Source organism: Oncorhynchus clarkii, chromosome 17 (genome assembly GCF_045791955.1).
Source record: "Oncorhynchus clarkii lewisi isolate Uvic-CL-2024 chromosome 17, UVic_Ocla_1.0, whole genome shotgun sequence".
Lineage (NCBI taxonomy): Eukaryota > Metazoa > Chordata > Actinopteri > Salmoniformes > Salmonidae > Oncorhynchus > Oncorhynchus clarkii.
Genome location: NC_092163.1, coordinates 19848734 through 19869477, shown reverse-complemented (window position 1 = coordinate 19869477; position 20744 = coordinate 19848734). Strand labels below are relative to the sequence as shown.

At 45.9% G+C, this 20744-nt stretch overlaps 2 protein-coding genes across 2 annotated transcripts in view; one reads left to right on the top strand and one right to left on the bottom strand.

The window, feature by feature from the left end:
• LOC139370472 (proline rich 36a) overlaps nt 1-8789 on the top strand; it is a 41461-nt gene extending 32672 nt beyond the window's left edge. Inside the window, exons 4-6 of the mRNA XM_071109970.1 lie at nt 2110-2267; nt 2440-4938; nt 7809-8789. Coding sequence (XP_070966071.1) covers nt 2110-2267; nt 2440-4938; nt 7809-8752 — 3601 coding nt within the window. The 3' untranslated portion in view covers nt 8753-8789. The remainder of the gene's footprint in view (nt 1-2109; nt 2268-2439; nt 4939-7808) is intronic.
• Nucleotides 8790-11058: 2269 nt separating this feature from the next.
• LOC139370473 (uncharacterized) lies at nt 11059-16597 on the bottom strand. The gene is made up of 2 exons (XM_071109971.1): nt 16305-16597; nt 11059-13121 (listed from the first exon to the last, which is right to left on the bottom strand). The coding sequence occupies exons 1-2, from the start codon at nt 16468-16470 to the stop codon at nt 12223-12225; spliced, it is 1065 nt and encodes a 354-aa protein (XP_070966072.1). The 5' UTR covers nt 16471-16597; the 3' UTR covers nt 11059-12222.
• Between the last annotated feature and the right edge of the window lie 4147 nt (nt 16598-20744).

The following is a 20744-nucleotide window of genomic DNA, read 5'->3' as shown; positions in this document are numbered from 1 at the left end:
CATCTTGAAACTTGTGGGGACAGCAGATTGGGATAGAGAGCGATTGAATATGTCTGTAAACACACCAGCCAGCTGGTCTGCACATGCGCTGAGGACGCGGCTAGAGATACCGTCTGGGCCGGCAGCTTTGCGAGGGTTAACGCGCTTAAATGTCTTACTCGCGTCGACCACGGAGAAGGAGAGCCTGCAGTCCTTGGTAGTGGGCCTCGTCGGTGGCACTGTGTTCTCCTCAAAGCGAACAAAGGTATTTAGCTTGTCCGGGAGCAAGACGTCGGGTGTCCGCGACGTGACAGGTTTTCCTTTTGTAGTCCGTGATTTGTCTGTAGACCCTGCCACATACGTCTCGCCATTGAATTGCGACTCCACTTTCTCTATACTGACATTTTGCCTGTTTGATTGCCTTGCGGCGGGAATAACTACACTGTTTGTATTCTGCCATATTTCAAGTCACCTTGCCATGGTTAAATGCAGCAGTTTGCACTTTGTGCGAATGCTGCCATCTATCCACTGTTTCTGGTTAGGGTAGGTTTTAATAGTCACAGTGGGTACAACATCTCCTATACACTTCCTGATAAACCCAGTCACTGTATATTTGTCTATTATTCTCGGAAGCTACCTGGAACATATCCCAGTCTGCGTGATCGAAGCAATCTTGAAGCGTGGGTTCCGATTGGTCAGACCAGCGTTGAAGAATAGTCCTTAGCACCGATACTTCCTGTTTGAGTTTCTGCCTATAGGAAGGGAGGCACAAAATGGAGTCGTGGTCAGATTTGCCAAAAGGAGGGCCTTGTAGGCATCCTGGATGTTGGAGTAACTGTGGTTTAGTTTTTTAGAAGCGCAAGTACTACAGTCTACATATTCATAGAACTTCTGCAGACTTTTCCCAAAATTTGCGTTAATATCCCAGCTTCAATAAATGCAGCCTCAGGATATGTGGTTTCCAATTTGCATAAAGTTCATTTGAAGTTATTTTGAGGGCCGTCGTGGTATCAGCTTGAGGGGGGGATATACACGGCCGTGACTCAACCGAATAAATTTATCTTGGGAGATAATAGTCGGCATTTGATTGATTGAGGTATTCTAGGTCGGGTGAACAAAATAACTTGAGTTCCTGTGTGTTATCACAATTACACCATGAGTCATTAATCATGACACATACTCCCCTGACCTTGTTCCTGAAGAGATGTATTCCTGTCTGCGCGATGAACTGAGAACCCAACTGGCTGGACCGACTGTCAAGTGTCTGTCAAATTTAAGGAAGTGTCTGTGTTAATTGTGCAAACGTCAGTGTAGGACATTCCATCATACAGTGTAGAGTCTGTCCAGCCAGTTGGGTTCTCAGTTCAAGAGAGCCATGTTAGTCCCTGATGTCTCTCTGGAAAGAAAGCCTCGCCCTGAGCTCGTCAACTTTATTATCCAGAGACTGAACATTAGCTAGTAATACACTCGGAAGAGGTGGGTGGTGTGCGTGCCTCCTAAGTCAGACTAGAAGACCGCTTCGAGTACCTCTCCTCCGCCAATGTCGTTTTGGGTCAGCCTCTGGAATCATTTCAATTGCCCTTGGTGTGGACAAAGGTTCCGCTTCAGGGAAGTCGTATTCCTGGTCATAATGCTGGTGGTGTTGGTGAGTTACCACCTCTGATATCCAATAGTTCTTCCCGGCTGTATGTAAGACATTTTTTCTGGGCTAACAATGTAAAAAATAATACATAAAATAAACTAAATACTGCAAAGTTTCATAGGAGCTAGAAGCGAGCCAGCCCTCTGTCGGTGTTATTTTATCATTTTAATTAAAACATTTATTTGACCTTCATTTAACAAGGCAAGTTGGTTAAGAATAAAATCTTACTTACAATGACGGCCTACCCTGACCAAACGCGACACTGGGCCAATTGTGCGCTGACCTATGGTACTCCCAAACACGGCCGGTTGTGAAACAGCCTGGAATCGAATCAGGGTCTGTAGTGACTCCTCTAAGCACTGAGATGCAGTGCCTTAGACCGCTGTGCCACTCGGGAGCCCATCATTGTGCCCTCTTGGTCAGGTTATTGTGACATGAATGTGTTCTCCATAACTTACCTGGTTTAAATCAAATGTTTTCTTCCCCAGGCCTGCCACTGGTCACACTGGTCTGTTGATGGGCACATCCAAGCCAGCCGCTGCCGGCTCCAGCAGACCTGCAGCTTCCAGAGTCGGCACCACAGCCCCCTCTACTGGCAGGACTACCACAGTGCAGGCACCCAAACCTACAGGCCCTGCCAAGAAAGGTGCACATGCCTTACAAGTTGTTTTGTACCATGACTGTAACCCACTTGATTCTATTAGGATTGGTCTTGAGCATCACCTGTATGTATCTCAAAATCAACTTGCGAAGGTACCATTTTATATTTTTAGTTGAGAAGAGAGATGCGTGTTTAAATTATTCCTGTTCATTTACAGATGTCAGCAGACCAGCAACCACTGCCGCAGCCAGAAAGCCGGCAACATCCGCCACTACCAAAACGACCAAACCTGACCCCCCTAAAGCGACTGCAGCCTCCAGACCCGAGCCTGCCTCCAAAAGGGCCCATCCCACCAAGGCGACAGACACCAAGCCAGCCCGCCCTATATCACAGGACCCCAAGCCCCTGCCCACACGTAAAGCCCCTCCCACCACACGGCCCCCTGCCACCCGACAGCCCCAGGGCAAGACCCCCCCTGCCTCCCCCAGCAACAAGCCCGTGGGCAGCACCATCCCCCAGTCAGTCAAACAAGCCTCCAAACCAACCCAGTCTGTCCTGCCCTTCACTGCCAGACCTGGAGCTCCCAAGTCTGCAGCTGCAGCAGTGGCTGCTGCAGCTGCTGTGGCAACAGTTGCCGTGATAGCCGCAGCAGAGCCAGAAGTGGCCGCTTCAGTAGTCCCAGCACCAGTGTCTGTGTTTTCACCAGCAGTGGCCCTGGAGCCCAGAGAAGCGGTTTCAGCCCCAACTCCTCAGGATACTACTTCTCCATCTCCACCACAGAGCCCACTCAGGCTGGCTCCTGCTCCACCACAGGGCTCACTAGTCACTGTTGCCAGGGATGAGATGTCTGAACGACCAGAGACCATCCCAGCAGCCCCGACACAGCCAGCACCAGACCAGACCTTACCCCAGGACATCCCCACAGCAGTTGCTAGGGCTACACCCAGCCCTCCAGATGCCTCAGAGAAAGCCCAGCTCAACATGGATGAAGAAGAGGATGAGGAGAGGGAGGGCAGCCAGCAGGTGTCCGTGTCAGAAATGAGTGGCACCCAGCCCACAGAAGAGTCCAGGCCTGGTTCAGCCGGCCCTGCGGGCTCGGGGTGGCGTGCAGGCGGTGCCCTGCTATCGGAGCTGGACTCTGAGGAGGTGAGCTGTAGCCAGCAGGGGGTGTCGGAGCTGAGCGCCCCGGGCGTCCTGGAGGGCACGGAGAGCATGGATGACCTAGGAGACGCCAGTCTGAAGGGTGCCATCGACATGGAGGGCATGTCTGCCTCGGCCGGCTCGCCTGACTTTGAGAAGGTGTCCGACATCCCGACCAATGATTTTGATGACTACGATGAAGACGGAGACCGGGTGTGCGACATGGAGGTGGGTTCGGAACGGGCGGATGACCCGAGAAGAGTGAGGCATGACGAGGATGAGGATGATGATGTGGAGATGGCTAGTGAGGGGGTGACTGAGAGCGGGCTGGAGAGCTACGGGAATGCAGATGAGGATGACTTTGCAGAGGATGAGAGACTGGACAACCTGAACCGAGCCCCGCCTGCCCCACTCCTGCCCTCTGCCCTGGCCGCCCAGTGGGACCAACCCAACCCCAGCTCCTTTTGTGACCCATGGGCCCAGCCGCACCCCCAGGCTGCCTCATCTGCCCCCCTGAAGACCCCTACCAGCCCCTCTTCAGACCCCTGGCAGGCTGATAAGGAGACACCCACCCTGTACTCCACTCAGCCCTGGCTGCAGCTGGCTGCCACACCATTTGTTCCAGCCCTGCATGAGCCCTCACACCAGCCTGCCCCTGCATCTCCACTTGAAAGAGAGACCCTAGCCCCGTTGCAGTCCCTGTCCCTCATAGCTGCCTCTGGACGCGGCATGTCACACTCCAGCACCCTAAGCCCTACGGAGCTGGCTGTCCACAGCAGCAGCGAGACCAGCACCGCAGAGGAGCTCTGTGACTACAACAGCAGCTCTGGGGTGGAGTCCCGCTCTGAGGGGGGGAAACTCCACACCCTGCCTGCCGCCGTGCTCTCCCTTCAGCCTGAATTGGAGAACCAGGACCTGGGAATCCACCTGGAGAGAGAGGACGGCGAGGGGGAGGAGGCAGAGACCCTGCCAGCCGACGAGGTCCCAGGGGACCCCGCCACAGCACCTACGTCCAACCCCTCGTCCTCCACCACAGAGGATGAGGCCAGTGACACGGAGGGCGAGGCCCAGCTGGGCCAGGACATCCACAACGACAGCAAGCCCGGCACCCAGCACTGCCTGTCTGCCCTGGAGGAAGGGGAGGAGACCAGCGGCGGTGCAGAAGAGGGTGGAGACACCCCCCAGTCTGCCAACTCGGCGGCATCCTACGCCTACGACATGACGGCGTCCAACTCCAATACCCACTCCACGGCTGAGAGCTGCGCCAAGAGCCCCGGCATCTTCTCTCTGGAGGAGCTACCTGAGGAGGCCAAGGACCCGTCACTCATCCAGGAGCTGACCCTGCCGCCGCCCCAGCAACAGGCTGCCTCAGCAGACTCCCTCCTCATCTCCAACCCAGAGGAGCAGCAGTATATGTTGTGTGGGACACTTGAGGCAGAGCTGGGGGACACGGGGGATCTGAAACCCCTGGACCCCACGCTGTTTGCGGCCCCCCAGCAGCTCGGGGAGGGCCCCCGTGTCACCCAACCGCCCTACTACTCCACTATCTGTGAAAACACTGAGAACTCTCTCTCAGGTAACGTATAGTCCCCCCCCCCACACTTCCCTACATACCCAGTAACGCAGCTTTAACCCCCCCCCCCCCCCCCCCCCCCACACACACACACACCTTTCACCCCTCCCCAGAACCCTCTTTGCTGTGTTAGTCGTCATTGTTTGTCCCAAACCTCTCCAACTGGGGTGGATGTGATCCAAATGTAAAAATAGGGAAGGGAAGAAATCAAGACTTTAAATACAGCAGTGCCACTTCCCTCGTATGATATTACCTTATGAGTATATGGCTTAACTCCTGTATGTGCAATAGCTACAACTATTAGAACGTGTTTTTTCTTCACTTTTTAATTAACATGAACTGGCATGGTTTGATTTGGATTGACTGGGCTGTTGTGAAGCAGCTCTTAAGTAAAAAACCAAGAAGAAACATAACAAAAGAAAATGTGGAATGAAATGTTAAACTATGTATTTATCTGACCCTTTTTACTGAACATAAAATGCTGGTGAATATTGATTTGTATTGTCTTGCTGTTTCCCATCATTAAGAAACAGACATCTGTCCTCGTCCCCCGAGCACTCCCCCTTCCCTCCTGCACTTTAAGGTTAGACTGCCCCCCCCCTTGCATTTGTCCTTTTTGAGTATTTACCATTACCAAGCTTTAAATAAAGATTAGATATTTAACATGACTACTCTCTCCAGGACAGTTTTATTCAAGTGGGGATTGGGGAGTTGGATGGCACACTTTGTACTTATCAGCGATTATTCAGTCCTATAACATGGGAGTCAAGGTTGTGTCTAAACCTTATGTGGGAGACATTATATACCTGTGGGGCATATGGATTCAAAACACACATGGTCTCCCAGCAAGGAAGCATTCATACCTACATCCTCACATGCACTACTCCCACCATCCAGAATAGGGCTCAACAGAGACATTATGGAGGATGTTAAACTCCCACCCCTCAGCTGCTCCTCCCACCCCTCAGCTGCTCCTCCCACCCCTCAGCTGCTCCTCCCCCTCCTGTACTGTGAACCCCCCGGTGCCCCTCCCTGGTCCGCTGGAATCCTCCTCCTCCTCCTCCACCAGACAAACTGAGAAACGACATCAAGAAGGTTCCCCATCATCCAAACAGTAGAGGACACCCACCAGTGTTTCTTTTCTTCGAGTAATGTGTGTTTTGCCTTTTCGTTACCGTTCTGCCTGGCCTCTGCATTGTTTGAGAACTCTGTTATATCTACAAGTGCATGTTCACCGTACACCATTTTTAACCGCACTGTTTAACTACTTTACCCTTGGGACGCCTTGTTTGCATGTCACTGACTGACACTCATTGGCTTTGGTTTGAGGGCTTGGTCTGAAATGGCACCCTATTCTCTAAATAATGCACGGGCCCTGGTCAAAAGTAGTGCACTATATGTATGTATGTATGTATGTATGTGTGTGTGTGTGTGTGTGTGTGTGTGTGTGTGTATACATACATACACACACACACACACATACACACACTATGGTGGCATTTCAGACTCAGTCCAGGTTCACGTGGCACTGCTGTCTATGTTCTGATGCATGGTTGAAAGGTCTTGTCTTGCATGTTTCACTTACTCACCAGCTCCCCACAGGGACTGAAGGAAATGGCTTTTCTTTGTTTTTATTTCACAAGACTATCGTTGGTAGTTACTGCATATACAGGAAGCCGCTTTTATTGCACAACTTTTGCACCAAAAAAAAAATACTATCAGCATATTTTGTTTGGGAAGCCACATTTTGAAAAGGTTAATGAAATGGATTGCTATATTTGCTCTCTGCTTTAACCCCCCCCCCCCCAGCCAATGCCCCGCCCCTCCCACCATCTCCCTGCTGTCACCATTTCTCCTGGGCACCCTTCACTTCACCCCTGTCCCCACCTCTTTTTAAACGCTTTGCTTTTCAGGCTGTCAATGTTGCACATCTTGCCGATGATATCATGTGAATGAGGAGGTAGTTCCTGGGTTCAGTAGTCATATATTGACACACTTTGGCTATCCTAAACCATTAGGCCCAGCTACAATTGTCAATTTGGCATTCAAACAGCCACTATGCCAGAAATGTATGAAAATCTACAGGTAATTGCCAAAATAATGGAAACGCTTGAGTAAATGAGGGTTGCAAAGTATATTAAAGCAGGTGCTTACACACAGGTGTGGTCCCTGAGTTAATTAAACAATTAACATCCCATCATGCTTAGGCCATGTTTAAATATGCTGGGTTAGCCAATTATTTTGGCTACCACGGCTATGCCCCCATAGGAGGGCACTGACCCCCACAGGACACGAGTGGTCACTGAATGGTTTGATGAGCATGAAAATGTCAACCATATGCCATGTCTGTCACCAGATCTCAACCCAGTTGAACCCTTACGGGAGATTCTGGAGCGGCGCCTGAGATTTTCCACCGCCATCAACGAAACACCCAAAATGTTATTTATCGTTGAAGAATGGTGTTGCATTCCTCCAATGGAGTTGCAGACGCTTGTAGAATCTATGACAAGTTGCATTGAAGCTGTTCTGGCTCGTGATGCCCCAACACCCTATTAAGACATTGTCGTTTCCTTTATTTTGGCAGTTACCTGTACAATATAATAGTTGTAAGTTGGCTGTGATGATTTATGCATCCCTTTTCAAGCCACAAACCCACAAATTACAATCTCTCGAAGCTACATTTTTACTGGGTGTAGAATACCAGGACATTACATCACTGTCTTAAACTCCTCCCACTAACGTCTCCTTGGTAGACTACAATACCCACAGTCTCGGTTATCTGCTCTGACCTGCACTGCTACTTCTCACTTGTCTGTCTTTCTCTCTTTCTAACACACGCTTCCCACCGGGTGATCTCCACTTCTTCCTCGCAGGGATCAATGCGCTCCCCCAGCCACACTACCGCCGCGACCACCACCCCAACCCCCACTGTGACCTCTTGACCACACCCAGGCTGACCTGTGCTGACCTACCCCCCCGGAGCCCTCGCCTGCAGGCCAGCCCCCAGCTCCACCGACTGGAACAGCACAAGCAACAACTACTAGAGCTGCAGCAACGCAGAGAACAGCAGGGCAAACCCAAAGAAGAAAACGACAAAGAGGCGAGGAAGAAGAGCGAGCAGGAGAAGGAAATGAAGAAAAAGGAGGCAGAGGAGGAGACGCTGAGGAGGGAGGAGGTGGAGCAGAGACAGCAGATCATGCAGTGGCAGCAGGAGCTGGAGGAGCAGACACAGCAGATGTCACCGCAACAACAGCCTCAAAAAGGTCAGGCAACAGTGCTGCTTTCACCTTCCTCTGGTCTCCATACCATTTATGAAGCCCTGGAGAGTGATGAAGAGGGGAAGGAAATTGAGGTTAATGTCCAGCTCAAACAACGCGAAGAAGCCCCGCTGGAGAAAGAGGTTGGCAGTAACAGTGACCGCCGAGAGGTATTGGACGAAGCCGATAGCAACTCCACTTCCAGTCCCTCTCCAGACTCCCCCGAGCAGGAAGAGTCCCGGGATGCCTCCCCACCCCCCGTCTCCCAAGAATGCCCCCCTCCACTGGACCTGGACTGGGGGAAGAAAGTTGACATTGTCCAGCAGCTGATCAACCAGACCCTGCTGCTGACGGGCGATGGCTGCTCCTCCCTGCTCTTGCTGCCCGGGGGCAGAGGAGGCACCTTGAGCCCCCTGGAGGCCAGCCTGTGGCCCAACCTGCTGCCCCCCCTCACCCCTCCCTCAGCCACGGTCACGGCGGTCAGCAGCTTCTCCCCGGAGGCCCCCGGCCAGTCCCCCCAGGGCGAGTGGACAGTGGTGGAGCTGGAGACACACCACTGAGGGGTGTGTGTGTGTGGTGTGTGTGTGTGTGTGTGTGTGTGTGTGCGCACAGTGAAGACTCGCCACTAAGGGTCGCACACAATGTTATTCAAGGTCTGTCAGTCACATCACTGCTGTACACACCACCTCTTACCTCTCCTTGCCATTCAACACCACTGCAAATACAACACTACTGTTTGATACACTGAACTTATACCACTGTATCCTCAAACATGATACCTTTTGAATGGGTGGCAAAGGACACTGACACCCCAGTCATATCAATCACAGACTGACTCACACTGGAATTTTACACCTCTCTCATGCCAAAACAATCATGTTAGGTTACACACCAACAGTCCCAGAAGGCTACTACCTTGATTAGGCTGGTTGACTGAAGCTTCTGAACCAGCTATTTGGGTAGAATAGTGACCGCTTGTTAGCCATGGTCTATTTTACTGAAGCCGAAACGACTGGATTCATCACACACATGCAATATGTTCAGGTTGGGGCCCTTGGTGGTTTAGTTTCCACTGAAGATGTTGATTAGTATAGATGTTTAACTGACTATTGGTCTGAATTACTGATGACAAACTGCACTTGACTAGACCAGCATCCTATAATGATTACCCTGAACCTGTCACTCACTCAATGCCTGCTTTGCTTTGTGCTTCAAACCGTTTTGATTTACTCTAGAGCAACAAATCATAGAAATAGAATCTCTAGAACGGTCATGGGATCCTCATTCAAATTGCTGAGGGCCTTTATCCTGTCTAGGGGTTCTACTTCTATGGGCCAAGTAACTGTTTCTCTGACATCAAACCAGAGGCCTTCCACCAGCTCAGGTAAAACACTGGTTGGCCGTATGTTAGAATAAGGTTATTTATCGACTCTGATGAATGCCACCATTTTTCAGGGTGGTATTTCACTAAGCAGGATCTATTTTGGGATCCAGCTTAGTGAAATACACCTGGGTGCTAATAAAATGGACTGTTTCTGTTGCATGCTACTGCTGACTCTGATGGTCACTGGAAATATCGGTTTATTTTTGTTTGTTTTCAGAAGCACCATCTCATGTCTTTGTTCTGAAGACTTGGCCCCATATCCTGGGCGGTTTTCCTCACGTTTGGTCTTGTTTCTGTGGCTACAGATGATGTCATAATGGGGGTGGGAGTGGTCATGACATTGATATGAGGTAATGGAGGAATGAATAGGTGATTGAAGAGGGTCAGAGTGTAAGACAACACTCTATTGAGTAGATTACTCTGGGGATATAACCGGTTCTTCTGTGAGGCTGCTGGGTCCTAGCCTGGTCCCAGATCTGTTTGTGCCGACCATCTGCCCAACTCCTATGGTCGTTTGGTGTGACGAAAACCATAGGAGTTGCCAAGACGACACAAACAGATTTGGGACCAGTCATGGGTTTTTTGGGGGGTTAGTCATTAACTATATTTGACTGATGGTGGTACAGAGTTAACGTTGTGGATGTGGACATGTATGTTATGTGTGTCTGGATGGAAAGGTACTGCATATGAAGAAAACAATTTGAATTACCTCAGTGGATTGTGAATATAGTAAATGAGTATGTCCATTTAAGCCTATAATATGGAATATAGAGCCTTTGAAAATAGTTGTTCATTGCTCCATGTCAGATCAGGTTTCAAACTGAAGGTACGTGATTCAAACACTGTCTTTACTACTAGGGTACTTGTGTTCAAATGTGAACTTGCATTGCGCCTCACTGAAGTTGACTTTTCCAACAGGAGTGTCATCTATTCAGCAGAAACAAATCCAACAGGATTTGTGGTTGAACTTCGAGCCCTAAGGACAGTCCACTGTGTGTGGGGACAATGACCATGGGTGGACAGAAACAGGTGGTTGTCCCAACAGGGTTTGAGATTATCTGTGAACGCTGAGACACACTCCTTCATGTACCATAGGGGATGGACTCGACAATTGATACAACCACTCTGCTGTGAGACCAGGGCTAGTAAATACTATATGTATCTGTAAATCAAACCCTTTTCCACCGTAGGCACAGCAAGCAAGGGCCCTTTTTTATATAAATGGTAGCTAGGTTCTCCACTGTCTTTTTCAAGCTGTTTCTATGTGTAGCCAAGTGGCTGCCATTTTCTAAGGCAGTTTGGTACATTCCAATTTGAGGGCTCTGCCACTTCTACTCCACAATCCCAAAGGGATGCTCAGAATGCATCGGTCAAAGCTGGACTTTATCTTGTGTATTTTAAATGTCTCCTCGCTGTAGTGTTCTGTATACCGTTAGTGTATATTATTACTGAAAGGGGAGACTCAGACCATTTATTGCAATGAAGGGAACCCACTGGATTTTTATTTTGTACTGTAGAGAATATAAGGTATGGTAAATGAAAAATAGGTGACATTATTTATAGATTTAAAGCAGATATTGTTTTAGATAATGAAGGTTAATGGTTGTAGATGTAATGGTTTATTTAAATTTCCCCAAGATGTGACAGTTGAACTTCTGTGGGCACTATACTTGTAGACATTTTGCCTGCATTTCTTAAAGATCTTTTCAATAGTTATCAGGGGATATGAAGTGAATAGACTGTGTTCAGTGCCAGCGCTTCCATGAACACGCTTGGTACATTTGGTATTTTACGTAACTGATCAAACATTCACATCGAGCTGGTGTAGAAATTACACTGTAGCAAATGACAATATCATGCAAAGTTACAGAACTTGCACCCAATGGAGCATGTCTGGGATTCACTAGTACTGAAAGATGTGGAATCTTACCCCTCTTTTGTAAAGTTCTGTCATTTATTTTAAAATGGACACCCCCTTGTAATGTCAATACTTTTGTTGAAATGGGGTTGGGCATTTTGACATTGTGGAGTTCAAATTACGGCAGCTTGTTTTAATACGTAATAATTCCTTGAGGTTCTGTGACTTTGTGAAGGACTAATGTGTTTGTCAATGTTTCAATGCATTTTATTTTGAGAAAATAAAAATGATTCTCTTAAGCAATAAATCGTTTTTTATTATTCCAACATCCAACTCATTGCCTGCTGCCCTCCCATGGTAAGTGCTGCCCTCCCAGGATCAGTTTCAGGATCGGTTTACCCTCCACTGGCTCCACAAATCCTACTCATAACCATGAGGGGAACCACATTTGACCATAGATCAGGTTTATAGATTTGGAAAATGATCTGATGAATGCAAGGACAATTTCTTGGGACTATTCGAGGCATTCCAAAACAAACTACAAGGAATTCCTGTCTATAATGACGTGAATACATCAAGAGACTTTGAACAGCAGACCATGAATTGAATTACTCTATTGTTGGATCAAATCAAACCTTTACATATGTTGTGCAAAAGTAAATTCATGACATTGATTATCTGAAACCCACAGAATGAAGTAGCCAGAGTTCCAAAGAGTGTTGTCCATCTGACAAGATGTCTTTGTCTGAATTACTTTGTTTCTTTGGGAACTTTCTTTCCTGTGTAACTCAGTATGTGCAAGTCCGTATGTGTTCAGTTAGGTTTCCCTTCCGATTGAAACTTTTCCCACAGTCTTTACAGCTAAATGGTTTCTCTCCTGTGTGAGTAAGTATGTGTCTCATTAAGTCCCCCTTCTGAATGAAGCTCTTCCCACAGTCACCACAGCCAAATGGTTTCTCTCCTGTGTGAATCCTCATATGCCTGGAAAGATGTCCTTTGAGTTTGAAGGTCTTTCCACAAAAGGGGCAGGTGCAGGGTCTCTCCACATGACAGAATCTGACATGAGCCTTCAATTTACAGGTGGAGTTGTAGCGTTTTTTGCAGAGGTGGCATTCGCTGGGTCTCTTGGTGAGAGTCACATGCTCCTGCAGGTCAGCTGTCAGAGCAAACGTTTCACCACAGTCACAGCAGCGGTGAGTTTTTCTAGACGTGGTGCTGGGTTTGGGACAGTGTTCCCCCATTGATGGGTTGGGATCCAGTGGTGGGCTGGGATGGAATGGTGACAGCAGCCTAAGTCCTACTGGGTCACTGCTTACAGTTGAGCTGTGGCTATAGTTTTGATTATCTGGAGGGTCACAGGGAATGTCGAGACCCTCTAGATGGGTAACAGTGACAAAATGTGGAAGTTCAACTGGTTTAGAGTTACTGTCTCTGTTCTCCACTGTCTGGGTTTGGGGAAGAGAAAAGGACTGTGGGTTTTCCTGATCACATTTACTTTTCACACAAGGAGGTAATTTGAACACACTGAAATCTTCCTCCTGACAGGTCCAGAGTTCCTCCTGTTCCTCTTTAATCTGTGTGGGTTCTCGGTCCTCCTGCTGCAGACTGGTTCTCCACTCCTGCTCAGAGTGCTGCTGCTTAGGGGGAACCTCGTCTTCAGTGACAGCAACAGATAACTGAAGGGACGCTGGAGGGAAGGCGAGGAGGAGCAGAGGTCATCTATACCATATAAATAAAAACACTTCATCTCTGTAGAAGATATACAGTACAAGTCAAATGTTTGGGGACACCTACTCATTCATTGGTTTTTATTTTTACTATTTTCTACATTGTAGAATAATAGTGAAGACAACTATGAAATAACACATGGAATCATATAACCAAAAAAGTATTAAACAAATCAAAATATTTGAGATTCTTCAAAATAGCCACCCTTTGCCTTGACAGCTTTGCACACTTGGCATTCTCTCAACCAGCTTCATGAGGTAGTCACCTGGAATGCATTTAAATTAACAGGTGTGCCTTGTTAAAAGTTCATTTGTGGAATTTCTTTCGTTCTTAATGTGTTTGAGCCAATCAGTTGTGTTGTGACAAGGAAGGGGTGGTATACAGAAGATGTCCATATTATGGCAAGAACAGCTGGAATAAGCAAAGAGAAACGACAGTCCATAATTACTTTAAGACATGAAGGTCAGGTCAATATGGAACATTTCAAGAACTTTTAAAGTTTCTTCAAGTGTCATGATGAAACTGTCTCTCATGAGGAACGCTACAGGAAAGGAAGACCCAGAGTTAGCTCTGCTGCAGAAGTAAAATTCAGTAGTTATCATCCTCAGAAATTGCAGCCCAAATAAATGCTTCAGAGTTCAAGTTACAGAAATATCTCAATGTCAACTGTTCAGAGGAGACTGTGAATCAGGCCTTCATGATCGAATTGCTTCAAAGAAACCACCACTAAAGGCCACCAATAAGAAGAAAAGACTTGCTTGAGCCAAGAAACACAAGCAATGGACATTAGACCGGTGGAAATCTGTCCTTTGGTCTAGAGGTCGACTGATTATGATTTTTCAACGCCAATACTGATTATTGGAGGACCAAAAAAGCCGATACCGATTAATCGACTGATTTAAAAAAATAAAATAAAACATGTATTTATAATAATGACAATTACAACAATACTGAATGAACACTTATTTTAACTTAATATAATACATCAATAAAATCAATTTAGCCTCAAGTAGATAATGAAACATGTTCACTTTGGTTTAAATAATGCAAAACAAAGTGTTGGAGAAGAACGTAAAAGTGCAATATGTGCCATGTAAAAAAGCTAACGTTTAAGTTCCTTGCTCAGAACATGAGAACATATGAAAGCTGGTGGTTCCTTTTAACATGAGTCTTCAATATTCCCAGGTAAGAAGTTTTAGGTTGAAGTTATTATAGGACTATTTCCCTCTACACCATTTGTATTTCATTAACCTTTGACTATTGGATGTTCTTATAGGCACTTTAGTATTGCCAGTGTAACAGTATAGCTTCCGTCCCTCTCCTCGCTCTTCCCTGGGCTCGAACCAGCAACACAACGACAACAGCCACGACATCGAAGCGTTACCCATGCAGAGCAAGGGAAACAACCACCCCAAGGCGAGTGAAGTTTGATATGCTATTAGCGTGCGCTAACTAGCCAACCATTTCACTTTGGTCACACCAGCCTCATCTCGGGAGTTGATAGGTTTGAAGTCATAAACAGAGCAATGCTTGACGCACAACGAAGAGCTGTTGGCAAAATGCACGAAAGTGCTGTTTGAATGAATGTTTACGCGCCTACCAGTCAGATTATATGCAACACAGAACACGCTAGATAATATCTAGTAATATCATCAACCATGTGTAGTTAACTGGTGATTATGATTGTTTGTTATAAGATAAGTTTAATGCTAGCTAGCAACTTACCTTGGCTTACTGCATTTGCGTAACAGGCCGTCCTTGTGGAGTGCAACGAGAGAGAGGCCGGTCGTTATTGCGTTGGACTAGTTAACTGTAAGGTTGCAAGATTGGATCCCCCGAGCTGACATGGTGAAAATCTGTCTTTCTGCCCCTGAACGAGACAGTTAACCCACCGTTCCTAGGCCGTCATTTAAAATAAGAATGTGTTCTTAACTGACTTGCCTAGTTAAATAAAGATGTAAAAAATTGGCAAATTGGCGCCCAAAAATACCGATTTACGATTGTTATGAAAACTTGAAATCGGCCCTAATTAATCGGCCATTCCGATTAATCGGTCGACCTCTACTTTGGTCTAATGAGTCCAAATGTTAGACTTTTGGTTCCAACAGCCATGTCTTCGTGAGTCACATAATAGGTGGATGGATGATCTCTGCATGTGTGGTTCCCACCATGAAGCATGGAGGAGGAGGTGTGGTGGTGCTTTGCTGGTGACACTGATTTATTTAGAATTCAAGGCACACTTAACCACCATGGCTACCACAGCATTCTGAAGAGATACGCCATCCCATCTGGTTTGCACTTAGTGGAATTATCATTTGTTTTTCAACAGGACAATGACCCAACACCCCTTCAGGCCGTCTAAGAACAATATGACCAAGAAGGAGAGTGATGGAGTGCTGCATCAGATGACCTGGCCTCCACAATCCCCCGACTTCAGCCCAATTGAGATGGTTTGGGATGAGTTGGAGCGCATATTTTTATTTTACCTTTATTTAACTAGGCAAGTTAGTTAAAAACAAATTATTATTTTCAATGACATCCTATGAACAGTGGGTTAACTGCCTTGTTCAGGGGCAGAACGACAGCTTGTCAGCTCGGGGATTTGATCTTCCAACCTTCCGGTTACTAGTCCAACGCTCTCACCACTAGGCTATCTGCCACCCAGATTGAAGGAAAAGCAGCCAACAAGTGCCCAGCATATGTGTGAACTCCTTCAAGACTATTGGAAAAACATTCCAGGTGAAGCTGGTTGAGAGAATGCCAAGAGTGCAAAGCTGTCATCAAAGCAAAGGGTGGCTACTTTGAAGAATCTCAAATATATTTTTGGTTACTACATGATTCCATATGTGCTATTTCATAGTTTTGACGTCTTCACTATTATTCTACAATGTATAAAATAGTAAACATTCATTAAAACCCTTGAATGAGTAGGTGTGTTCAAACTTTTGACTGGTACTGTATATAGATAGATATACACACAGCTTTTAGACATGCCTGAGTGATATTCTATTTCAACAAAATGTTTGTGAAACTTCAACATGCACGGTAAGTTTATATATATATATATATATATGATCACTGTTAGCCTATATTAACAACTTAGCTGTAAATAAAACATTATTGTAGCTAGATATTTGTAGACCTTTTCTACATTGGTTTATGTCCGGGGTTATCCGCAGCAGTCTCCGCAGATTATCATTCTCCTCCTGGTACTCGGTTACCGTTTTCTCAACTGCCCCGAAAATCTCCACAGCAGCCGCTGTTAAACGCTCATTTAAGAACACGCGCAACATCTGTAATGTAGACATTTTCAGACGACTGAAAGGTGGGTATTAAGCTAGTATGGCCAAATATACTAATAACTAACCCCTTTTGCCTGTGGTATGGCTTCGTCCACGAGGAAAAATGGTAGCCACTAGCCACAAACAAAACAAACCCTCTCCCAGTTTTACGTCAGTATTGTCGTCTTCTGTTTGTGTCAGTCATTGGTGAGCCCGTAAACGCATCACAGCACCCCCATGTGGATGGATGATTACTAGAGAATATCATGTTTCTAAACTAGCCAGGTCACCTGTGATACAAGTCAATGTCGGTGTCAACCCATGTCTGAGGACGTAGGGAGATGACGTGGAACCCGACCACGAGGGGCAACAGTGAGCTGTTACCTTCAAGTTGGTTTCGGTTCTGCTAGGGTGTTGTGAACGTGGATGGCAGATGGGTGTAAGCAACTGCCTCTGGTGCCAATTGTTCCATTAACTCTGAGCTCTTAAGGTTAGGCATTAACTCTAAATGGTTAACGATTGGAATAGGCTTAAAACAAAAATCTCAAATAATTTAGCTGGATTCCAACATGCAACTTTTGGCACCAGTGGCAGGCTCTTCGGTAAGGTTTTCTGCTTCTGGTGCCAAAGGTTTCTGGTTCAAATCCAACAAAGTTGTTTTTGAGATTTTCATTTTATGTCTATCCCAAACCTTAACCCATATATACTATGATACCACCCCACAGTATCAGATATACTATGGAACCACCCCACAGTATCAGATATACTATGGAACCACCCCACAGTATCAGATATACTATGGAACCACCCCACAGTATCAGATATACTATGATACCACCCCATAGTATCAGATATACTATGGTACCACCCCATAGTATCAGATATACTATGGTACCACCCCATAGTATCAGATATACTATGATACCACCCCATAGTATCAGATATACTATGATACCACCCCATAGTATCAGATATACTATGGTACCACCCCATAGTATCAGATATACTATGATACCACCCCATAGTATCAGATATACTATGATACCACCCCACAGTATCAGACATACTGTAGTACCACCCCACAGAAACAGATATACGATGCTACCACCCCACAGTATCAGATATACTGTAGTACCACCCCACAGTATCAGATATACTGTAGTACCACCCCATAGTAACAGATATACTGTAGTACCACCCCACTGTATCAGATATACTGTAGTACCACCCCTTAGTAACAGATATGCTGTAGTACCACCCCACAGTATCAGATGTACATTCGGAGTTAATGCCTAATCTTAAAGAATTGGAATAAATGTCTACGCTTAACCTTAAACACTATGACATTTGACGTTTGGAACCACTTCAAAATTTGACGTTTGAGAAACATGGATGAACATCTCATTCTAAAGTGAGACTGAGAACTTGTTGTTCTAAACACTTCTCCGTTCACGTGGATGCTACCTTGATTAAGGATCATCCTGAATGAATCTGTGAATAATGTTACAGAAGTTACAGAAGCACAAATATCATACCCCCCAAATAAATGCTTACCTCCCCTGTTATTGTAATGGTGAGCGGTTAGTATGTCTTGGGGGTATGATATTTGTTCATCTAACTCACTCATCATTATTCAGGATTCATTCAGGACTATCCATAAGCATGGTAGCATCCACATTAATGTAGAAGTGTTTAGAAACGTATTATATTGTTATTTACAATATAAAGGTGACTCTAAAATGACACAATTCATTATTTACTATTCATTTCTATTGGGCATAAAATGTTCAGAAACACAACCAAAACAAACAGCAAATGCATCCAAATTGTTTGTAGAGTCTCAAGCTTGATGTAATCATTGCGTGCTAGGATAATGGGACCAAATACTAAACTTTTGACTACTTTAATACACATGTAAGTGAATTTGTCCCAATACTTTTGGTCCCTTGTACAACAAGTGCTGTAATTTCAAAACGGTTCACCTGATATGGATAAAAATACACTTAAATTAAAGCTGACAGTCTGCACGTTCTTCCCCTAGGCATAGTATAATTTCCAATCCAAAGTGCTGGAGTACAGATCCAAAACAATAAAGATTGTGTCACTGTCCCAATACTTTTGGAGCTCAGATCAGCCTTACAGCCTTATTCTAAAATTGGTTAGATTGCTTTCCCCCCTCATCAATCAACATGCATTACCCCATAATGACAAAGCAAAACCAGATTTTTAGACATTTTTGATCATAAAAAAAATCACATTTATGTAAGTATTCAGACCATTTACTCAGTACTTCGCTGATGCACCTTTGGCAGCGATTACAGAATCGAGTCTTCTAGGGAATTATGCTACAAGCTTGGCACAGCTGTATTTGGGGATTTTCTCCCATTCTTCTCTGCAGATCGTCTCAAGCTCTGTCAGGTTGGATGGGGAGCGTTGGCTGACCAGCTATTTTCAGGTCTCTCCAGAGATGTTCGATCGGGTTCAAGTCCGGGCTCTGGATAGGCCACTCAAGGACATTCAGACACTTGTCCCGAAGCCACTCCTGCGTTGTCCTGTTGGAAGGTGAACATTCGCCCCAGTCTGAGGACCTGCCGGCTCTGGGTGAGGTTTTCATCAAGGATCTCTCTGTACTTTGCTCCGTTAATTTTTGCGTTGATCCTGACAAGTCTCCAAGTCCCTGCCGCTGAAAAATATCCCCACAGCATGATGCTGCCACCACCATGCTTCACCGTAGGGATGATGCCAGGTTTCCTCCAGACGTGACGCTTGGCATTCGAGGCCAAGGAGTTCAATCTTAGTTTCATCAGACCAGAGAATCTTGTTTCTCATGGTCTGGGAGTCTTTAGGTGCCTTTTGACAAACTCCAAGCAGACTGTTATGTGTCTTACTGTAGAGTGGCTTCCATCTGGCCACTCTACCATAAAGGCATGATTGGTGGAGTACTGCAGAGATGGTTGCCCTTCCCCAGATCTGTGCCTCGACACAATCCTGTCTCGGAGCTCTAGGGACAATTCCCTCAATCTCATGGCTTGATTTCTACTCTGACATGCACTGTCAACTGTGGGACCTTATATAGAAAGGTGTGTGCCTTTCCAAATAATGTCCAATCATTTGAAATTACCACAGGTGGACATGAATCAAGTTGTAGAAACATCTCAAGGATGGTCAATGGAAACAGGAGGCACCTGAGCTCAATTTCGAAACTCATAGCAAAGGGTCTGAATAATAATGTAAATAAGGTATTTCTGTTTTGCAAAAATAAAATTAAAACTGTTTTCGCTTTGTCATTATGGGGTATTGTGCGTAGATTGCTGATGATTATCATTTTTTCAATCCATTTTTGAAAAAGACTAACGTAACAAAATGATGAAAAAGCCAAGGAGTTTGACATTGTATTGTAGGCATTGTATGTCAGTGCATTATCACTTATCTACCTACAACATATTTGGCTAGACAGTAACAACAAAAAACGTGAAAGACATTTTTCTCAGTTTCACTGTTTGCGTAGTTACTGCTCTCTGTAGGGCAGTATACATATCTAGCCAAAACTCGACTTGACGCTCAGTACCTTCTCTCTCAAGTTGAAACGCAGTTTGCCCATAATGTTTGCACCGCAGTGACGAACCAGGGAGTTAGCTTGAAAATATACCTCAATCCGGGGATGGTAGGTGACGCTCAGTGGAGGCTGCTGAGTGGAGAATGGCTCATAATAATGGCTGGAACAGAGCAAATGGAATGGCATCAAACACATGGTTTCCAGCCCATTGGATTCCACAACACTTACAGCAGCTACTCTCCCCAATGCTGGACGTTAATGGAATCCAATGTGCTGCTTTAGCATTAGCTAGCCTTTATAGAACAGTTTTTAATGTAACTTTTACTGTCATGAAAAGCTTATTGAAATAGCATATTGCTTGTAATGTGCACTCAGGCATGTCTAAAGGCTGTAGGTCTATATAACATAGATATCTATCATTCAGTTGTACCATGCAATTGTTCTATTTAATTCTGTGGTATACAGATAACCACTTGGCTTCTCTCCAGACTCCCTGTAGCTGTCTCTGAAGAGAATGTTTCCCTTGAGCAGCAGCACCTTGCGCAGGAGTGGAGCCACAGTCTGGGGAAGAAGGCCCCAGAGCCCACACAGATTAAACCGGAAATGAAGGAAGTCAGGACCAGTCAGGAGGAAGAGCAGAATCAAGGGCAGGAGGCTAGATGTCAGAGTTAACATTCCCTCATCCCTGGGTGAAAAATGAATATGATCAGGAGAACCCATTTCATAATTCCCAAACTCAGACTGT

Bases quoted from the DNA above. Each gene is read 5' to 3' on its own strand.
- LOC139370473 (XM_071109971.1), bottom strand. From the start codon at position 16,470: ATGTCTACATTACAGATGTTGCGCGTGTTCTTAAATGAGCGTTTAACA. The intron at 13,122-16,304 runs GTCTACAAATAT...CCTTCCCTCCAG, and splicing joins CATAAACCAATGTAGAAAAG to CGTCCCTTCAGTTATCTGTT.